The 18,735-nt window shown below is 37.4% G+C and overlaps 2 protein-coding genes across 2 annotated transcripts; both read left to right on the top strand.

The window, feature by feature from the left end:
• The first annotated feature begins 11,535 nt into the window (after positions 1-11,535).
• On the top strand, positions 11,536-12,552 carry LOC149212626 (disease resistance RPP13-like protein 4). Its single transcript, XM_089388762.1, has 2 exons — positions 11,536-12,109; positions 12,305-12,552. Exons 1-2 carry the CDS (start codon positions 11,536-11,538, stop codon positions 12,550-12,552), a joined length of 822 nt encoding a protein of 273 aa, XP_089244888.1.
• A 3,161-nt stretch (positions 12,553-15,713) lies between these two features.
• On the top strand, positions 15,714-16,856 carry LOC149212625 (disease resistance RPP13-like protein 4). Its single transcript, XM_089388761.1, has 2 exons — positions 15,714-16,287; positions 16,483-16,856. The coding sequence occupies exons 1-2, from the start codon at positions 15,714-15,716 to the stop codon at positions 16,854-16,856; spliced, it is 948 nt and encodes a 315-aa protein (XP_089244887.1).
• Positions 16,857-18,735: the final 1,879 nt, after the last annotated feature.

Below are 18,735 nucleotides of genomic sequence, written 5' to 3'. Positions count from 1 at the left end.
AATCAGGGTCACCTGACACTTTATATTTTCCAAAAAAAAATCCCTCTCCTTCCATCTCATTCATCTCATTCATTCCATCCATTTCATTCATCTCATCATTTTCATTCCATTCCATTTTTTTCAGTCCATTCATTCCACCTCATTTTCATCAATAAAGTCCCTCTCAGGACTATTCCATTCAGTCAAATTGTTTTTATTCTCTTGGTGCAGGAAGAAAAGTGTTGCTGCAAATTCTACAACTAGGAGCCAATTCCGCAGCTGATATCCGAATTTTGCAGCTAATACACTCTGTCCCTGCAACAAAAATAAACTCTGTTTCAAAAAGGAAAAATCTGCAGTCAGAAGTACCAGCATCATTAAAGGATGAGGACACACAGCATATACAAAGGCAGCAATAAATCAAAGGTTAGCATCATGATTAGCAAAGGAATCAAAATACACAAAGGTATGTTCTAAATCTCTAACTAACAGTTATATCATTATGTATGGTTTTCGGATTATGGTATTAGGCACTTAGTGTAATGATTGAACGAGATCCCCATCCACTCTTTGTCCATTATGCTACGTAGTCCACCTCACCTCCGTTCTAACGGTTCCATAATCGCTGTTGATCCAAAATTGATACGGCCCGCTCCCTTGCATTAATTCTTCGTACCAGAATGACGTGTTCTGTTATACCATGGCTCTCCAACTGATCATTCCGCAGCCAGGTGTATACAGTCACCCGACATCAATGGGATTCGGCCGTTTTATCCTTTAATACCCTTCTACGCATGCATAACTTCATTCCTATCGCTGTTCACTCCCTCGATTTCATCGATTTCACTCTCGCATTCATTCACTACTCTGTCTCACCGTAAACCTATGCCGCCCTATTTTCCTCACCTCTCCGCTTAAAACCCTGACCATCAGGCTCGTAATTGCATCACGGCCATTCTACTGTAGCCGTAATACCCACTGCTGAACATTGTTTTCCCAATTTCCATTACGGCCATTCTACTGTAGCCGTATAGCTCTCTGTTCCAGCCGTAATTTATGCTGAGAAGCACTGTTTTCCCGTGAAGACTTTCTCCTCCAGCGTCCAAACAGTATTGTCAGAGCAGCAAGAGAAGTTGGTAACCGAAATGGGCAAGTTATTAAGAGCAGAGCCGGAAGGTTCTAAATTTCTAGACGGTTACCCACAAACAAGGAATGCCCTGCAGAAGGCCAAGTGGCTAAAATTTATTCAGAAATTCAAAGGATATCACAAAGAGGTTACCAAGGCCTTTTCTCGGTCATTCGATGGGAAAACAAACACTGTGGAGATTGGAGACCTGCAATTCACTGTCACAGAAAGCAGCTTGGCTCAAGAAACTGCTTTGCCTCGTACTGGAGAGCGATGGTTCAAGAATCGAACTGTTGAAAGCCAAGAGTGGAAGAACATATTGAAAAATCCAGGTATGGATACTACTATCTTTACCAAAGGAATACCTGTAAGTAACATTAAAAAGGAATGGACTGCCTTACTTTTGCTAGTGCATAAATTTTTGACATGTGAAGGCCGATTTGGTACAATGTATGTTTATCACACAAAGATAATGATGCATTTTATGGGTGAACATACCATCAATCTCCCTTATTTCATGCTGTCTAGTTTAAGAAAAATGAGTGCTGCTGTGCAAAAACATGTGGGTAACATTGAGCCACACTTATACCACCATGGCCTCATCAAAATATTAATTGAAGAGCAATTGAAAATCAGGGGGGACACATGGGAGAAATTCCTTATTAGGAACCATTTCCAGGAGGCAGCTGAAACCTCTGTTAGCTCTCCTAAAGTGCCCTGGAGAAGTAGAATAAAAGGAAAAGAAACTGCTGCCCAAGATACTGATGTAGAAGAAACTGTCCAAGAAATTATTGCAGAAACTCTTCAAGAAATTGCCCAAGAAACTGTCCAAGAAACTAATCAAAAAGAGAAAGAAAACGGCAGCAAAACAAAAAGACAGAAAAGGGATAAGGGAAAAGCTATTTTGCAAACACCATCCCCTTCACCTGAGCCTTCAACCGAAGAAGATACCCAAACATTAGCTCATAGACTTGCCCAACTTCAGGAAACTGCCATCTCCAAGAAGAAGAAAAGCACTAGCATACAGGTAAGAAGAAGTAGAAGGCTCATAGAAAGGAAAAGTGTAACCAAAGGAAAACAGTCCCATTTTGTTGATTTGAGCACACCTGAGAAGAGGCAAATTCAGCTAGATATTGACTCAAGTCCTCCAAGAGAGGAATGTCCTTTTCAACAAGAAAGAGAGAACAGCTTTCAAGGGTTTGAATTCAGACCAAGGAAAACACCAGAAATTGACCCTGTTCAGCAAGAAGCATATGACTATTTAGAAACATTGGAGCAATCTGTTGCTGGTCCTAGCACAGTCTTGCCCCTTGAACAGCAGGTTCAATCTCTGAAGCAAGAAATATTTGAGCTAGAGGTCCTAAATCACCACATCAAAAATGAAAATGAAGCATTGAAACAACAAGGTAACGTGGACAAGATGATCCACGACAATACCATGCTTCATTTGGGCCTTTGGCAAAGAAAGAATAGAAAGTTGAAAAGAAAATGCAAGAAGTTGAGCCGGGCATTGATCAACTTGAAATTCAGGTGCTTGGTGAAGAAACCGAGAACAAGTTTGGCAACAAATAGGAAAAGGAGAAGGTTGGATGTCTTGGCAGAGGCATCCGAGCATGTGAACTAAAGGATTATGCAAAGTTTTGGTTGCATGGGGACATGCAACACCCTCAGAGTGGGGGTATGTTGAGCCTCAACCTTGCACTCATTTACCTATCCTCTCAACAACTTTTTCCCACTCACTTCTTCCTTTTGCCACCTTTTCCTCCATTAACTTGTTCAAATTATTGCATTACATGTCTTTTTATCATGGTTTGTTAACTATGCTAATGTTTGACTGTTTGATTAGAATTTTGGAACATATACAGCAATTCCGCAGCTGTTCAGCAATTCCGCAGCTATTCAGAGATTCCGCAGCCTTTTTGTTGTTTGATATACTCCACGTGTGTTCTCAAGGAACGGGCCACATGGGCACGTTGGTATGGATGTCTACATGGATCGTATGCTATTGGTTGAGCTAAACCAGTCACGTATGCCCTCGGTCAACGCAGGTGTTTCCACGGTCAAACAAGTCAAGTTCCAGACGGTGGCACGGGAGCCGTGAGCAGCTGAGACACGGAACTATAGCTGGCACTTCCTCCATGCCACGAAGACAGCAAAAGATAGGATCCAACCATAGATTTACTTCCCATGATGACCGTTTCCTCCAAAAGTGCACGAAGTTGCATGCGTGTTGCTGCATAAGTTAATTAGTTAAGACTGCGTGTTGCTGCGTAGTTAATTAGTTAGGCTGTAGTTTCTTAGTTCGCGCAGCGGGCAGTTTGCCCCTGTGCCTATAAATAAAGTGTGTGCCAATGCTTATAGATTAGCTTTTTGAATATTGTAAGTGTTGTACTTATTTTGTTATCAAAACTCTGTTTTAGAAGGCTGTTTCTACAACACTTTTTCACTGTATTTTGACATGCTGGTTTTATAAAAGAAGACTGTTTCTGTTCACCTTCACGTAGCTGATCTTTCCTTGGGTTTTTTGGATGGAGGGCCCCCATTCATAACAGCCTTTGTACAGTAAATTTACCTTCATGTTCTTGCCATTTCCTTCTTTATAAAACCTTCACTCCATCTTAGGAAGTTAAATTAACCACAACACCCCCAAACGACAAAAAGATCTAAGAGGTTACTTAAGTACATACTGTACACCTTCACTTCATCAGCTTACGAGCCCTAGATTGACAATTTATGATAGCAATTTAGACAACACTAAATTGACTAAACAATTATCCCAAATCGCAAGAGCTTATGCTTCTGTTACTATTGACAAAGCATTCGAAATTCAACTATGGCTTAAAGAAAAAGAGGATAAAATCCTATTTTTGCAGCAACAGTTACAGTAGGCCAGCATTAGCCGGGAAGCAGAAGAAAAATTGGTAAAGTTACAACAGGACTTCCAGCAAATGCAGCTGGGTTATCAAAGCAGTCTGGTCGAAAAAGAGAAACATTTACAGGAAAATCTTTACAAATGTGAAATTTACAACAAATTTCTTATTCGAAATTACAACTCTCCTTCAACTACTATATCATAGCCATCTAATCTCATAACTCTCTTATACATCTTCAAAATTTGTACGACTACATGTACCCTTGGATCTGGCATGATGCTTCGCACACAAGTAAAGAATCGAGCCATAGTCTCAATATAGTAGTCAAAGTTACCAGAGTAAAGCAATGTATGGTTGAGAATGGCCCCTCTTGTATGAAGTGGGTGATGGAGGATATTGTTCCATATATCATAAAGAAAATCCCATGATATACATGATATTTCCCTCCTTACCTAGTCTCTCACAAAGTGTTGGGCTAGATTCATTGTGACTTTATCCATGGCCTCATATAGGTAGGTTGTGATGGGTTTTTCACTATTAACCAAGAAATATTTATTAAAGTTTCAGTAAGAGAAAAACCCTCCCTTCCTAAAACCCATAAGGATTCTTTGGAAACAAGTGAAGGTACAACTTGTCCCCTAGGTTTTTTGTTAAAGATATTAGCATACCATTCTATAAAAACAAACATTTTCCTCCACTCTAATTGATAATTGAGAATGGATTGACGCTGGTAAGGTGATGGTACAACACAACAACTTTCTATTATTTATGATTTCATCGTGAGGGCATGATCATAAATGGATTTGGTGATGCTCATATTCTCCTCATTTCCTCCTCAACATCTCCAATATTAAATCAATGCAACATATAAAGAAAAAAATAATATGGGTCATCTCTTCATTATCAATTTTTTAAGTGCCACATAATCAACACCTTAGTAGCTATGTCTTGAAGAACATGCTCCACACCTATCTTTTTGTTGAATTTATCCAACAAATTACAAAAAATGGAGGATCAAATTTTGTTATTAACAAATGAACACTTAAAAAGCTAAGGTCAATAACTAAGGTAAATGTAAGTGATTATACAAATACTGCCCCTAAATTACATTTTTGTTGGACAACTAAGTTTCAGATTTCAGATGTCACAGAATACAACTTATTTCACCCAGAACTTGCACTTGAGTCTAAGTGTTCTCGCAAGTACTGGTGCACTAAGCTGCATTAACTAAGGAGTAGCTAAGACAACAAATTTCACTTAGAACTTGCAGCTAAGCCCAAGCATTATCGCAAGTATTGGTGCACAATAAACACAAACACAAGGATATCCTAGGTGAGACTTGAAACCTGGTGGGGGTTGTAACAACACCCTAATTTTACCAACTTGGCATTATTCCTCAAGCTCTAGATGTTTTTTTTTGACAACTGACAAAAGGTAATGAGGTAATGGGATGTTTCCCCATCTAGATTTCATTCTAATCACCCTCACTCCCCTCATGCAAAGCTTGTTGGAAAGAATCTTTCCTAACTGTTTGTTTCCTCACTTGCCATTGAACAAACTCGACCCATGGAGAAATTTGCAAATCAGGAGATATTCTTGAAATATTATTATAGCTTGTCCATTGCATATCCTTTGGCAACTCATTCTGACAGTCGAAGTTCTCAAACTCTTTTGAAACTTTTTTCATGCATTTTTTGAAGTTCTCAAGCATTTTTTCTAGCATTCATAGATAAGGCAACATCCAGTTACATTAATTTAACGAGCGATTAAATGGCCTGCATAGATGCCTATTCTCAAAATGGTGTTAAACCCTTCGAGCATAAATAATTGGGATTAACTAATAGTTAAGATAGAATTGGGTACCTAAAAACATCATATCTATTCAATGAAATTGTGCAAGTGATTATAATTTATATAGGAATGTAATCATATACCTGAAAGAGGTATAAACATGTTCTACATGTCATTGATCTTAAATAACCCTAAAAAAACACATAACTCAACCTACCTCAAGGAAATATCAATCTAGAACATGCCCATGATAAGCTCGTTGACCTACTAAGAGCTTCAACTCCCTCCTTGAAGAATTTATTGTCATGCCAAGTATGAGAAAACCATGCTTCAATGCAAGAAAACATTGGTTGACAATATACTTGCAACAATGGTATGAAATGATTTACAATGAAGTTTTTATGTGTAAAAAATACATTAGAGTTTCAATCCAGGAGAACTAAAAGAAGGGATGAAAAAAAAAATCTTACTTGGTATGCTCCCACCAGATGAACCAAAATGCATGCATTGGCAAAGTCAATAAGCCAGTAAGGCTTGTAGAATCCAAATCTTGTCAATAGGTTTCGAGGTGCATTTTCCCCAAAAGCTGCATAACCCATAAATTCACATAGCATATATAAGGTACTTGTTATGCTTAGTGAACACAAATTTTCTTTTTCAAAGTTAGGTTCTCTCGGGGTGTTGAATTGAGATTATCCTGCACAGTTGTAAATAAGATGAAGCATCATAATTATCCTTATAGTTCATGGTTGCCCAAAGGATTCAAATATAGAAATGAACCAAAAAGATTGCACTATACCTGAATTTCAAGGGCAATGGAAGTATATGGAAATGCAAATGCAATGTCACCAAGATCTTGAAGCATCCTCCAAACTTTTTGAGCCCGCGTAAGAGAATTTCTAGTGTTGATTCCAACCAAATTGCCTTTAATCTCTCCATTCTCTATCATTTTCTAGAGGTTTGAACCCATGAGTTTCAATAATTAAAATCAGGATAATGGTGAATCAGATTAAATATTGAAATTCCATAGTCTGGTCATACAAAGTAGTAAGAGACCAATCAGGGCAATGGTTGAATCCCTGAATAGAATAAACAAAAAAGAAATTAATGTTATATAAACTAGGATATATATGTTATAGAATGACTTAAAATCAAATAGTGTATATCTTAGCACTTACAACACTAGTTGCTTTGTTGAAAGGGTGTTTATTAATAGTTGAAGTGAAATTAAATTAATATATTTTCTCTAGAGAATCTACTACCATAGTCTTCTTTTGAAATTGATCTTGATGCTTCCCTTCCTAGTGGGTCAATGAGAAGTGATGAAGAATTTTTAAACCCAATATCCCTATGAATTTGGAGTTCAGAGCCTTTCTCACTAAGCTAGAAGCTTCCAACAAATGCCGTGTTCCTTGGACAAAAAAATTTGAAGCGTAACTTTCTCATATTGTGAATCATTACTATATATGCATACATAAAAGGAAATTTTAGTATGCTAGAAATCACTAGAGAACATGGAAAAACTCTTTTCACTTATTTTTCATGACTCTCATCACAAGTTTTGTTGGTATTCTTTCATGATGCTTGTCCTTTTATTAAAATGTGTGATGATGCTTATCTCTTCTTTCTAGAGCCTCCAATGCTCCCATGCTATTGAATTATCAAAGCTTCCCATCTAAACTCCAAGCTCCCACACCAGCTATTCAATTCTTCCATTGTTGAGCTACTCCAGGATCCCCATTATTGAGCTACTTCCAACTACATTAAAATGAATTTAGGTGCTCCTTTCACCTTTATGGGCTTTTAACCTCTTGGACTTCGTTGATCATAGTGGGTTCCACATCATGTCTAATTGATCATAGTTGGAACTTGACCAAGCCACCAAGTCAACCAGGACCATGTGTAATCTTACTAATAGATCCCTACATTTATGGACTCGTCTCTACATTGTAGTCCCTTTTCCCCTTTTTATAGTAGGACTACTGCAAAAATTTAAAATTAGCAAAACAAAAACAATTATTTTTCGGGTGATGTGGAATTTTCAATCCACTAGGGATGCTCCCACGTCATTTTCTATGGTCTAAACCATGAAAGTGAACTCAGGAAGTCTTCTCCAAAGGGAACTGATCTGGTGAGCCTTCAATTAGATCTCCATTTCATGACATAAAAGGATGTTCCCAGCTCTAATGCAGCTCCAACTTTAGGGTAGCCACAAGCGTCTAAAAGTTGCATGACTCGACGAATCAATCGTGCTGTGAGATTAAAAAGTAGAAGAGGAAGATGTCCATCATTTCTGGCCATATGACTCTTTAACAAATAAAATAAAAGGGATAGAAACCATAGCAGTGACATCTGTCTAAGTGGAACATGATGTAGCCCAGCCTCGTATATTCTTTCATTTGTCTGTCTTTTCTCCTCCTATACAAGGATCACATTCTACAACGACTGTAATGGATTACTAGTTGCATTTTTGGAATAAGTTTTTTAATATATCTATATATACCAAAATCACATTGTGTTGGCAATTTAATATTTAAATTTAAATGGGTGAATGAATTGAGAGTTCTCTCAAATATATATATTTCAGAAGATATGGTCTCCACCATTTGATGGTCAGAAAAGAAAACCTTTAGTGTGGTTCATTTCATGCCCATTTTGATTATTATTAATCCCTGTGGCATAACATACCACTAAAACTCTTACTTCAATTCACCACAGGTCACACAATTAAAATTGGTGCAAAAAATATGAATCTCATTGCAATAGTGTAGACTTTATTAAGGTCGATCCAAACAACATGAACATATGTTCATGCCAAGAAAGTAGGTGAACTTGCTACTCAGAAGCTTGGTATGAATCAAAATAGTATTTTTTACAAAAGCTTACACGATTCCAATCTCAAGAGTTGAACAGTTGAGCTTAGAGAGACAAAGGAATGAAAGTTAGGAAAAACAAATTACATCATTCCTTAACCACTGCAAAAGTTGAAAATGCTCCAAACCTCTTGCTATTAATGGCACAATTCTCTTGCTTGAATTATATACAGAGGTGTAGAAATTAAACAGAGAAGATTGATGAATATCACACATCAAACATAAGACAAGTAGGGGTTAATATCTCCAAAAAGTTCTTGGAGATGAATCTCTTCAAAATAATTTAACTTAAATCATCTTTCATAAATCGAAACTTCATCATCCATATTTAAGAATGTCCAAATCTACCTTCGAGTCATAAATAAGCTTGAATATAATATGTCTAGTTAATTTCTTCAATCATTTTACCAATGTTCTATAAAATAACTCTTTTGCCCCTTTATTTAAAGGAAAAATGAGAATTAAATTATACACTCATCAATAATATATGTATCATTTTATTTACTCAAAATGTTGTATGAAATAACTCTTTGCCTATTATTTTAAAGCAAAATAGAGATTGAATCATAAACTTATCAATAATATATATATCATTTTATTTACTAAATATTGATCATAATTCACTAACAAAAAATATTCAAATCTTAACTCAATATCCTTAACCACAATCCTCATGGCCAAACCCTCTTAATCAACCAACTTTTGTAATATGTGAAAACCCTCATGGCCCAAACCCTCTCAATGGTTGACTCAAATAAATTTCTTAATATGCCAAAACCCTCATGGCCAAACTCTGTCAATGGTTGACTCATTTTCATGAGAGTAGTTCTTGAGGATAAGTGACTATGACTTCTAAATTATTTGAAAAATAAACCTACAAATAAATGATTAATTTTGATTCATCTTAACTTGCTTTTGGTCTATAAAAGATTCAAATCTCGAATTATCAGCCACACTTACCTACTTTCAATCCATGCTTACAACTCTGAAACACACATTTTAGAAAGAAAAGATTGGTTTGGACGAGGTCCAAGTCATTTGCGCATCTGGTTTCCCAAAGTCGTCTTTTATTTAGCCAAATAGTTGATTTCCTGCATTTCAAGTGATTCCTTCCATCCAATCAGGCAGGCAGGGTGCTGTATAAGCTTAGGCAGCGGGTGAAGTCAAAACCACTGCTCTGAAAAAGCCAGCCAGCCATTAAAGAAAGATAGACCAGAAATCCCCTAAAGCAAGAAGATATAAGAGCCATGTCAGTGTGTCGGCCATACTTACCTACTTTCAAACCATCTTTACGAATTCAACGTATAAAGATATACTTGTGTTTAATACAATATCAACGTATAAAGATATACTTAGTGCTTAAATATAATTCCATTTAAAGTGATAATTCTATATAGATGTGGTTTTAATTCCATTTAGAATTTTTAATTTTCTTGTAAATTTAATTATAGAACTTAAGTATCCAAAATTGTTCAATTTACTAAATCATTCATTTCATACATTCAAACAAATAGTTTAAATAACTATAGTTCAGGAACCTGCTAAACTTTTAGATCTTTCCAAGAAATTTTAGGATGAAATTCCACCCAATATAAAAAGACAAAAACATCAAATTGTGAGACTGAGCCAATTTTCAAACAAAATTTCGTTTTCAACGTCTTTCATTGTTTAATAGCGGACGACACATTTTAGGGTGTGGTATAAGTTTTAGAAATCTAAGTAAACTAGCATTTGCACCACATGTTGCAAAGAAAACGCCGTAAGGCAATGATGAGAAACAATAGCATAGAAGAAAGAAGTCAAAAGTTTATGCAATTTTGTTTCTTTATTGATGTTTTTGTTATCATATGTTATGTTTCAGGGAGATTCCAACGGGGATATCTTCAAAGTGAAGGATTTATGAAATTTTTTGAAATTTTTTTGCCCGGATTCCGACCACTTTTGGCAGTCCAGGCAATTCCTCCGCCTCGATAAACGCCTCCGGAAATATCACGGGCGCCTCTGCTAGCTCGTGCTCATTCGGAAACAACCTTTGATTCTGGCAATCACTTAAAGCGCCTTTCGACTATTTCACTTACTCTACAAATCTAGTAAACAACTTTAAAACTTTTGACTATTTAATTGACTTTCGAAATTTAATCAACCCTGGCATGCTGGATCTACATAAACTCAAGGGTTTGAGGCAATTGGAGATCATTGAATGTCCTAGAGTAAGTTTGTTTCCAACAGAATTTGGTCACAAAGGAGCATTTCATCTTCTGGAAACATTTTCTCTTGCTTGGCTACCTACATTAAAGGAGTTGCCTGTAATAGAGAAAGGTGCAATGGCTTCACTTAAAATATTTAATATAATGGCACGTACAACATTAAATATATTACCAGAGAGTTATATGGATCTGAAGACACTTCAGAAAGTAAGAATTTTTGGTTGTCCAATAAGAAATATAGGAACTAGAGAGAACACTAATGTAGAAGTGATGGCAATGTCTATGGTAGACATGGAAGAAATTACAAAGAGATATTCCCAATTGTGAGATAAAAGGGAAAGTTGGTTGTATGGTGAATTTTGGTGCAATGAGCTATTCTTCTTCAAGTACTTCCCATGGCCCTGTTGTTCCAACAGGCTCTGCAAAGATGAAATTGATCGAAGAGCCCCTTATAGTGGGACAGGATAAAGCATTTTCGATTCTCAAAAAGCTGGTGTTGTTGGCAAGGGTGGATCCGGAAAAACTCTTCTTTTGAAGACGCTCTTCAATAGCCAAAAGGTACGCAGTAATTCTAAGGATGGTTTATTACTTTGGCTCACTGTTTCCCAAAGTCCCTCTTTTACAAGTCTTACAAATGCACTCCGTACCCAAATAGCCACACAAAAAATGTAAATTTGGGCGAAAATATGAACGAAGAAGAGGTAAAGCGATGGTTGAATCAGACAGTGCACCAGAGCACCGGGTTTATTCTGTTCTTAGATGATGTATGGGGATGCAATGCGGCAGAATTGTTAAAGGAATTAGGTGTACTGTGCCCTGTAAGGAACCACTCCACCTCCAAAGTCATTGTTAGTTCCAGGGTTCGCGCTGCACTCTTAAAAACAGGGGTCGCAGATAAATACACAATAGCAATGGAGGACTTGTCGGAAGTTGAGAGTTGGAAGTTGTTTTCTTGTCACACTTTTCCATATAATAATGGAAATCTTCCAGCAAACATAGAAGAGGGAAAAGCCAAGCTTGTGTGTAAAAGGTGCAGAGGGCTTCCCCTCGCTATCAAAGTGGTTGGCAGGGCAATGGCCGGGAGTACTCATCCACAACAGTGGGAATGGGCTGTCCAAAGGCTGCCAAACGTGGACAGTGTGTACAATTGTGTTAGGTTGAGTTATGATGCACTCGGCTATGAGGATGCTGACCTGCAATTGTGCTATTTATATGAAAATCTGCCAGCAAACATAGAAGAGGGAAAAGCCAAGCTTGTGTGTTAAAGGTGCAGTGGGCTTCCCCTCGCTATCAAAGTGGTTGGCAGGGAAATGGCCGGGAGTACTCATCCACAACAGTGAGAATGGGTTGTCCAAAGGCTGCCAAACGTGGACAGTGTGTACAATTCTGTTAGGTTGAGTTATGATGCACTCGGCTATGAGGATGCTGACCTGCAATTGTGCTTTTTATGTGTAGCTGCAAACATCTTGGAAGATGTAGTCATTCATGTCCAGTTGGCGATTCAGGTATGGATAGGGGAAGGCTTACTTGCCAAGAAGACGTTGGAACATGAGCATCAACCCGCTTATGATCCATTCAAGCTGGGAAGATATTATCTAAACATTTTAGCAGATCGTTGTTTGATCGAGCCAATGATGAGAGACTTTGATGGGCAAGTACTCTGTTTCAAGGTGCATGACTCCCTGCGTGATATGGCAATCTGAATCGCAGAGGAGGAAGAAAATTTTTACTGCCGTGTGGGTAATGGTTTGACAGATGTGAATGAAAATGAGTGTTTGGGCCGCATTCGGCTTTTGTTGAGCGAGAACAGATTGACTTCTTTCCCCTAATCACATCGTCTACACAAATATGCTCATTGCTTCTCGGTAGAAATCCATATTTAACAAAGAGCCCAACAAGGGTGATAAGGAGTATGATCTCCCTTAAGGCGTTCTCTTTAAGTGGGACGTGATTGAAATCATTGCCAAAGAGTATTGGGTGTTTGGAGTAGCTAATATATTTGGGTTTAAGACACATGCCCATCAATACGTTACCTGCATCTTTTACCAGTCTTGTAAATCTGGAGATCCTTGATCTTTCCTATTCTGCCATCCAAGAATTACCGTCCGCCATCCATATGCTGTGATCTTTAAGGAAATTAATCTTGGAGGGATGTAGAGAGCTGCAATTTCTACCTCCCTGTATCTCAGGGTTTACCTCTTTGGAGGGATGTAGAGAGCTACAATTTCTACCTCCCTGTATCTCAGGGTTTACCTCTTTGGAGCATTTGGAAGCTTATGGTTGCAAGGATTTTTTGGAAGAAAGATAAGGATACCAGATGGAAAAAAAATAGCTTCTATCAACAAATTGGCAAGTTTAACACAACTTAAAACATTACAACTACAAAATAATGAGGAAATTATTAGTGATGGCACACTGGGAAAGATGACTCAAATGAACTCCCTCACACTGTCACTCATAAAGCTTGAAATTCTACCCAACCATATAAGAAACATGTCAAAATTGAGAAGACTGGTATTATTAGAATACTTTCACTTGGTTAAAATGGATTATAATTTTTATGACTTTCAATATTTGGGCTATCTTAAATTTGCTGGTTGTCATTTCTTGGAAGAACTTCCACATCTACATAAACTCAAGGGTTTGAGGCAATTGGAGATCATTGAATGTCCTAGAATAAGTTTGTTTCCAACAAAAGTTGGTCGCAAAGGAGCATTTCCTCTTCTGGAAACATTTTCTCTTGCTTGGCTACCTACATTAAAGGAGTTGCCTGTAATAGAGAAAGGTGCAATGGCTTCACTTGAGGATAAGTGACTATGACTTCTAAATTATTTGAAAAATAAACCTACAAATAAATGATTAATTTTGATTCATCTTAACTTGCTTTTGGTCTATAAAAGATTCAAATCTCGAATTATCAGCCACACTTACCTACTTTCAATCCATGCTTACAACTCTGAAACACACATTTTAGAAAGAAAAGATTGGTTTGGACGAGGTCCAAGTCATTTGCGCATCTGGTTTCCCAAAGTCGTCTTTTATTTAGCCAAATAGTTGATTTCCTGCATTTCAAGTGATTCCTTCCATCCAATCAGGCAGGCAGGGTGCTGTATAAGCTTAGGCAGCGGGTGAAGTCAAAACCACTGCTCTGAAAAAGCCAGCCAGCCATTAAAGAAAGATAGACCAGAAATCCCCTAAAGCAAGAAGATATAAGAGCCATGTTAGTGTGTCGGCCATACTTACCTACTTTCAAACCATCTTTACAAATTCAACGTATAAAGATATACTTGTGTTTAATACAATATCAACGTATAAAGATATACTTAGTGCTTAAATATAATTCCATTTAAAGTGATAATTCTATATAGATGTGGTTTTAATTCCATTTAGAATTTTTAATTTTCTTGTAAATTTAATTATAGAACTTAAGTATCCAAAATTGTTCAATTTACTAAATCATTCATTTCATACATTCAAACAAATAGTTTAAATAACTATAGTTCAGGAACCTGCTAAACTTTTAGATCTTTCCAAGAAATTTTAGGATGAGATACCACCCAATATAAAAAGACAAAAACATCAAATTGTGAGACTGAGCCAATTTTCAAACAAAATTTCGTTTTCAACGTCCTTCATTGTTTAATAGCGGACGACACATTTTAGGGTGTGGTATAAGTTTTAGAAATCTAAGTAAACTAGCACTTGCACCACATGTTGCAAAGAAAACGCCGTAAGGAAATGATGAGAAACAATAACATAGAAGAAAGATGTCAAAAGTTTATGCAATTTTGTTTCTCTATTGATGTTTTTTTATCATATGTTATGTTTCAGGGAGATTCCAACGGGGATATCTTCAAAGTGAAGGATTTATGAAATTTTTTGAAATTTTTTTGCCCTGATTCCGACCACTTTTGGCGGTCCAGGCAATTCCTCCGCCTCGATAAACACCTCCGGAAATATCACGGGCGCCTCTGCTAGCTCGTGCTCATTCGGAAACAACCTTTGATTCTGGCAATCACTTAAAGCGCCTTTTGACTATTTCACTTACTCTACAAATCTAGTCAACAGCTTTAAAACTTTTGACTATTTAATTGACTTTAGAAAATTATTCAACCCTGGCATGCTGGATCTACATAAACTCAAGGGTTTGAGGCAATTGGAGATCATTGAATGTCCTAGAGTAAGTTTGTTTCCAACAGAATTTGGTCACAAAGGAGCATTTCATCTTCTGGAAACATTTTCTCTTGCTTGGCTACCTACATTAAAGGAGTTGCCTGTAATAGAGAAAGGTGCAATGGCTTCACTTAAAATATTTAATATAATGGCACGTACAACATTAAATATATTACCAGAGAGTTATATGGATCTGAAGACACTTCAGAAAGTAAGAATTTTTGGTTGTCCAATAAGAAATATAGGAACTAGAGAGAACACTAATGTAGAAGTGATGGCAATGTCTATGGTAGACATGGAAGAAATTACAAAGAGATATTCCCAATTGTGAGATAAAAGGGAAAGTTGGTTGTATGGTGAATTTTGGTGCAATAAGCTCTTCTTCTTCAAGTACTTCCCATGGCCCTGTTGTTCCAACAGGCTCTGCAAAGATGAAATTGATCGAAGAGCCCCTTATAGTGGGACAGGATAAAGCATTTTCGATTCTCAAAAAGGTGGTGTTGTTGGCAAGGGTGGATCCGGAAAAACTCTTCTTTTGAAGACGCTCTTCAATAGCCAAAAGGTACGCAGTAATTCTAAGGATGGTTTATTACTTTGGCTCACTGTTTCCCAAAGTCCCTCTTTTACAAGTCTTACAAATGCACTCCGTACCCAAATAGCCACACAAAAAAATGTAAATTTGGGCGAAAATATGAACGAAGAAGAGGTAAAGCGATGGTTGAATCAGACAGTGCACCAGAGCACCGGGTTTATTCTGTTCTTAGATGATGTATGGGGATGCAATGCTGCAGAATTGTTAGAGGAATTAGGTGTACTGTGCCCTGTAAGGAACCACTCCACCTCCAAAGTCATTGTCAGTTCCAGGGTTCGCGCTGCACTCTTAAAAACAGGTGTCGCAGATAAATACACAATAGCAATGGAAGACTTGTCGGAAGATGAGAGTTGGAAGTTGTTTGCTTGTCACACTTTTCCATATAATAATGGAAATCTTCCAGCAAACATAGAAGAGGGAAAAGCCAAGCTTGTGTGTAAAAGGTGCAGAGGGCTTCCCATCACTATCAAAGTGGTTGGCAGGGCAATGGCCGGGAGTACTCATCCACAACAGTGGGAATGGGCTGTCCAAAGGCTGCCAAACGTGGACAGTGTGTACAATTGTGTTAGGTTGCGTTATGATGCACTCGGCTATGAGGATGCTGACCTGCAATTGTGCTATTTATACGAAAATCTGCCAGCAAACATAGAAGAGGGAAAAGCCAAGCTTGTGTGTTAAAGGTGCAGTGGGCTTCCCCTCGCTATCAAAGTGGTTGGCAGGGAAATGGCCGGGAGTACTCATCCACAACAGTGAGAATGGGTTGTCCAAAGGCTGCCAAACGTGGACAGTGTGTACAATTCTGTTAGGTTGAGTTATGATGCACTCGGCTATGAGGATGCTGACCTGCAATTGTGCTTTTTATGTGTAGCTACAAACATCTTGGAAGACGCAGTCGTTCATGTCCAGTTGGCGATTCAAGTATGGATAGGGGAAGGCTTACTTGCCAAGAAGACGTTGGAACATGAGCATCGACCCGCTTATGATCCATTCAAGCTGGGAAGATATTATCTCAACATTTTAGCAGATCGTTGTTTGATCGAGCCAATGATGAGAGACTTTGATGGGCAAGTACTCTGTTTCAAGGTGCATGACTCCTTGCGTGATATGGCAATCCGAATCGCAGAGGAGGAAGAAAATTTCTACTGCCGTGTGGGTAATGGTTTGACAGCTGTGAATGAAAATGAGTGTTTGGGCTGCATTCGACTTTTGTTGAGCGAGAACAGATTGACTTCTTTCCCCTAATCACATCGTCTACACAAATATGCTCATTGCTTCTCAGTGGAAATCCATATTTAACAAAGAGCCCAACAAGGGTGATCAGGAGTATGATCTCCCTTAAGGCGTTCTCTTTAAGTGGGACGTGATTGAAATCATTGCCAAAGAGTATTGGGTGTTTGGAGCAGCTAATATATTTGGGTTTAAGACACATGTCCATCAATACGTTACCTGCATCTTTTACCAGTCTTGTAAATCTGGAGATCCTTGATCTTTCCTATTCTGCCATCCAAGAATTACCGTCCGCCATCCATATGCTGTGATCTTTAAAGAAATTAATCTTGGAGGGATGTAGAGAGCTGCAATTTCTACCTCCCTGTATCTCAGGGTTTACCTCTTTGGAGGGATGTAGAGAGCTGCAATTTCTACCTCCCTGTATCTCAGGGTTTACCTCTTTGGAGCATTTGGAAACTTATGGTTGCAAGGCTTTTTTTGGAAGAAAGATAAGGATACCAGATGGAAAAAAAAACAGCTTCTATCAACAAATTGGCAAGTTTAACACAACTTAAAACATTACAACTACAAAATAATGAGGAAATTATTAGTGATGGCACACTGGGAAAGATGACTCAAATGAACTCCCTCACATTGTCACTCATAAAGCTGGAAATTCTACCCAACGATATAAGAAACATGTCAAAATTGAGAAGACTGGTATTATTAGAATACTTTCACTTGGTTAAAATGGATTATAATTTTTATGACTTTCAATATTTGGGCTATCTTAAATTTGTTGGTTGTCATTTCTTGGAAGAACTTCCACATCTACATAAACTCAAGGGTTTGAGGCAATTGGAGATCATTGAATGTCCTAGAATAAGTTTGTTTCCAACAAAATTTTCTCTTGCTTGGCTACCTACATTAAAGGAGTTGCCTGTAATAGAGAAAGGTGCAATGGCTTCACTTAAAATATTTACTATAATGGCATGTACAACATTAAATATATTACCAGAAAGTTATATGGATCTGAAGACACTTCAGAAAGTAAGAATTTTTGGTTGTCCAATAAGAAATATAGGAACTAGAGAGAACACTAATGTAGAAATGATGGCAATGTCTATGGTAGACATGGAAGAAATTACAAAGAGGTATTCCCAACTGTGGGATAAAAGGGAAAGTTGGTTGTATGGTGAATTTTGGTGCAATGAGAAAGCTTAATACCATTATATGATTTATGATTTATGTTTTGGCCATTATCTTTATTTATTATCAAATTTTAGACAAAAATGTTTGACATTATAGAAATGAGCTTGATAAATAGTTCAATTTTTTTTTTTTATCTAGAACTTTAAAAAAAAAAAATTCAATTTCTTAATCTCTAACTTTAAAAAAAAACAAGAAGACGGAAATTCACTTGTACTTGGCTATGAAAAAGGATGAGAAATAGCAGAGAAAAAGAGTGAATCTAGGGAAAAAGAAAAAGAACAGAGGGGTCCATCTCAACAGATTTTAAAATGACACTCCCTTGCAAGAAATAAATGTTTATTTGCAATGTCATAATGTATTAATCTTGTTATAGAAAAATATTCAATTGAATGACCAACCTCAAGGCCTTGGCCCAGTGAAATGGTATTCACGTCTCCATAGAGTAGAGCAGCTTCACATAGTTTTATCTCTTTGTGCAACTCTTTCAGATGCCCCCACTTCGGTTGCCTTATATTGCCTATAAGGATTACAGAGTACCACGATTATATATTGCCTATAAGGATTACAGAATACCACGATTATATAGAGGTATATATTTTATTTGTTTTTAGTTTGGAGAATGATTTTTATAGATTATTTTTAGCTAAGATACAAGGCTGTGAGGGGCACATCTACAGTAAAAGTCACTCAGAATTTACAC

Source organism: Pinus tabuliformis, chromosome 1_1 (assembly GCF_031772625.1).
Source record: "Pinus tabuliformis cultivar Carrire ecotype Pingquan chromosome 1_1, CPIR1, whole genome shotgun sequence".
Classification (NCBI taxonomy): Eukaryota; Viridiplantae; Streptophyta; class Pinopsida; order Pinales; family Pinaceae; genus Pinus; species Pinus tabuliformis.
This window is presented reverse-complemented; position numbering and strand designations above follow the sequence as displayed.